At 46.9% G+C, this 3,651-nt stretch overlaps 1 protein-coding gene across 1 annotated transcript; it reads right to left on the minus strand.

Annotated features, from left to right (window-relative positions):
- Positions 1 to 2,846: 2,846 nt before the first annotated feature.
- LOC143620795 (uncharacterized) lies at positions 2,847 to 3,182 on the minus strand. The gene has a single exon (XM_077092402.1). It carries the CDS (start codon positions 3,180 to 3,182, stop codon positions 2,847 to 2,849), a length of 336 nt encoding a protein of 111 aa, XP_076948517.1.
- Positions 3,183 to 3,651: the final 469 nt, after the last annotated feature.

Consider the following 3,651-nt stretch of genomic DNA (forward strand, 5'->3'; position numbering starts at 1 on the left):
TCGCCTCCTGATCATGAAGCTGAAGAACCTTCCGAGCGGGTGGTGGTACCTCCTCCGCCTCCTCATGAATCCGAGAGGGGGGAGGGGGTCCGCGTCACGCAGAGTGGTATCGCTCGGCATGTCCCTGAATGGAATCTGACTCCTTCTTCACGGTTTTCTGACGGGGAAGTGTGTTTTGATTTCCTTCATGAGGGCGTGCCCCCTGCGGAGCGTGTACCAACGGAACCGGTCCTGGGCATCATTTGGCAATTCATATATATATATCATTTGGCCAACCTGATGTCCACAACCCAGGAGATATACCGGGACTGGAACTTCATGGGGGTGGAACTGGGGTTCTCAGGATAACCTGTTGGAAGAGCTCCGGGCAGAAGGGGAAAAATATCGTCTCGCGGCTAACACCGAAAGGTGGAAGTTCAGAGATTCTGAAAGGGCTCTTGAACAAGAGTGGGCGCAGCAATCTGCTGCTGCCAAGGATTGGGAAGAGGCATGTCAGCGACAAAATGCTGCACTCGAGGTTGCACGCGCTCTGACCCGTGCTCGTGAAGCTGAGCTTGCTAAGGCAGAAGAAGCCAAGAGTGATGTTGAAGCTCGCCTTGCATCTCAGGAGGAAGTTATCAGTACCCTTCGCGATGCCGCTGCTGAAAATGATCAATTAATTGAAGATCTGATTAAGGAAAACACCAAGTACATTGGTGAGTAGGGCGCTTTGAAGTTAAGTGCTGAGGAGGCTTCCTTCGACCGTGCCTGGTTGATGCGGGAAGGTTTTCCCAAGGTATGGGTCCCTCCATCTTTATCATGGCTTGTGACTTCGTTTTGCTGATTCTTGACTTGTTTTTGTAGGTTATCTCCCGTATTCATAGAGGCGATGAGTTAGGAAACTGCCTTGCTGACCTTCTATGTGCATCAAGTGATTCGGGGCGCAAGGCAGGTTTCCAGGAGGGGATAACCTTTGCTCGGGAAGGTCGCCCCATTGAAGATTTTGACCTTCACGGGGTGGATGTGGATGGGAAGTACGATGCCCAGATGGATGCTTTTGATAATTTGCATTTTCCCATCCAAGATGTTATCGAAGGTTTTACTGAAGCAGCGGACGGCGTTCAGCAACTCCGCAACTATCTTCGTGAAAAATAGTAGTTGTATATACACCTTTTTTTGTATATATATTCCTGTAATCCCTTTTTAGGTTGTATATATGACTTTGGATTTTACATTGTGTCTTGTATGGTACAATATAAATGTGTGTGAGCTAAATCTGTCATGTATCCGAAATATAGGATTAGGATAAGTATGGTACGTAGGCCTATCCGTACAGGAATTAAAATTCTAACAAATTCTAAAAGATAATCACTCAACTATCATTATTTCAAAGTGACGCAATCTGGTGCGCAGACCAAAATACTAGGCACGTAGGCCGATAAAGAGGCCTGTGCACAGGTCTATAAGAAAATCATAATTTAAATATAACATCTTCGTAATTGCGCGACGTTCCAAGTTCTAGGAATGGGAGTACCATCTAACTTTTTTAACTTGTAAGCACCCTTCCCCAGAGTTTCGTCCACTTCGTAGGGACCTTCCCATGTGGGGGCTAATTTTCCCAACAATTCGGCATTTGATGCTTCATTGTTCCAGAAGACATAGTCCCCCTTGTGGAATTAGCATACTTTTACCCGCGCATCATAATATTTTTGGAGTTGGCTCTTGTATTTGCTTTCACGTATAGCGGCCAACTCTCTTTTTTCTTCTAAGAGATCTAGGTTAAATCGGAGCTCTTTTTCATTGTCGGTGGTTAAAAGCATTCTTGCGGATGGGGCACCGACTTCAGCCAGTATTATTGCTTCTGTCCCGTAAGTCAAACTGAATGGTGTCTCTGAGTTACTTGTTTTCTTGCTAGTTCGATGTGCCCATAAAACATGGGGCAACTCATCCACCCATCCCGTTCGTTTGGTTCCCAACCATGTTTTTATGCCTTCTTTGATGCTCCTGTTTGCCCTTTCCACCTGCCCATTGGCTTGTGGGTGAGCTACCGAAGTGAACACTTGGTTAATGTGGAGCTCCGACAACCAATCCTGCAAGTGTTTGTCGGCAAATTGGGTGCCGTTATCACTTACTATCGCCTGGGGAAAACCGAAATGACAGATTATTTATTCCTAGAGGAATTTTTTGACGTTTGCTACCGTGATGTGAGCAAGCGGTCTGGCTTCGACCCATTTAGTGAAGTTGTCAATTGCCACGAGCAAGAATTTAACCCGCCCAGGCGCCTCTGGAAATGGTCCCATGATATCAATGGCCCACTTCTGGAAGGGCCACGCAGAGGTAACTGTCACCAGGTAGTTTTGCGGTCTCGAGGTTTGGGGCGCATGCCTCTGACAAGCGTCGCACTTCCGGATTTCCTTGACTGCACCTTCGTGCATTCCTGGTTAGTAGTATCCGGCGTTAATTATTTTTGCTACGACTATCCTTAGGCCTGCGTTAAGGCCGCAAATGCCTTCGTGGATTTCTCATATTACGTAGTTAGATTCTTCCACGTCTATGCATCTGAGAGTGGGCCAAGGAATGACTTTCTAAACAGGACATCATCATGCATTTGATAGCACAATGCCTTATGGCTGATCTTTCGAGCCTCTGCCTTATCTTCCGGGAGGATACCGGAGGTTAAGTAAGCCTTGATTGGTTCCATCCACAACGTTGTGCCGGTCAGAATGACCAGAACTTGTCACTGAGGAACAGACGGAGTGTCCAGAATCTCGATCCTAACGTCTCTGCCCATGTGTTCGAAGCTGGTGGACGCCAATTTGCTCAAGGCATCCGCAGGCCAATTCTCACTTCTCTTGATGTGCACTACTTTAAGTGAATTGTTGCATAAGGTCCTTGGCTTGGGACAGATATGAGGCCATGATATCGTTCTTTGCGTCATAAGTCCCTGAGATCTGTCCTGCAATAAGCATAGAATCAACCCGAGCCTCTAAAAATTTCACACCGAGCTTCTTCACAATCCGCAGTTCGGCCAAGAATGCCTCATACTCAGCTTCATTGTTCGTACTTTTGAAGTTCAGCTTGATGGCATTGGTGAACTCTTGGCCATTTGGATTAATCAATTTCAGACCCGCGCCTGATCCCTCCCCACTTGACGCTCCATCCGTAAACAGAGTCCATTGTTGACTTTCATCGGAAGGGATCATGGGTTGTTGTTCAAGCAGGCATTCCTTGACTTTTCTTGTGGGTACTTATGTGATAAAGTCTGCCAAGACCTGGCCTTTGATCGCGAGTCTGGTCTTGTACTCAATGGAGTGTTCGCCTAGTTCGATTGCCCATTTGGCTAATCTCCCAGATAATTCAGGTTTGGCCAACACATTTTTCAGCTTGTAGTCTGTCAAAACTTGTATTAGGTGGCCTTGGAAGTACCTCTTTAACCTCCGTGCCGCATACACTAGCGCCAGCACCAGCTTTTCAAGCATCGAATACCGGGTTTCGGCATCCGCTAGCGTTCTGCTGACCTAGTATATCGGCGTTTGGATGGCTTTACGATTCGTTAGGAGGACTGCTCCAATTGCAATATCTGAAGCAGATAAGTACAATATGAGAGGTTTTCCTTCTCGGGGTGCAGTCAATGGTGGAAGGTCCATGAGGCATTTTTTCACTTCCAGGAAC

The sequence above is a fragment of the Bidens hawaiensis genome, unplaced genomic scaffold (genome assembly GCF_021521415.1).
Source record: "Bidens hawaiensis isolate Kalapana, Puna unplaced genomic scaffold, B.hawaiensis_p1.1 tig00002671_1, whole genome shotgun sequence".
Lineage (NCBI taxonomy): Eukaryota > Viridiplantae > Streptophyta > Magnoliopsida > Asterales > Asteraceae > Bidens > Bidens hawaiensis.

Excerpts from the sequence above, each read along its gene's own strand:
- LOC143620795 (XM_077092402.1), bottom strand. The coding sequence starts at position 3,182 with ATGATCCCTTCCGATGAAAGTCAACAATGGACTCTGTTTACGGATGGA.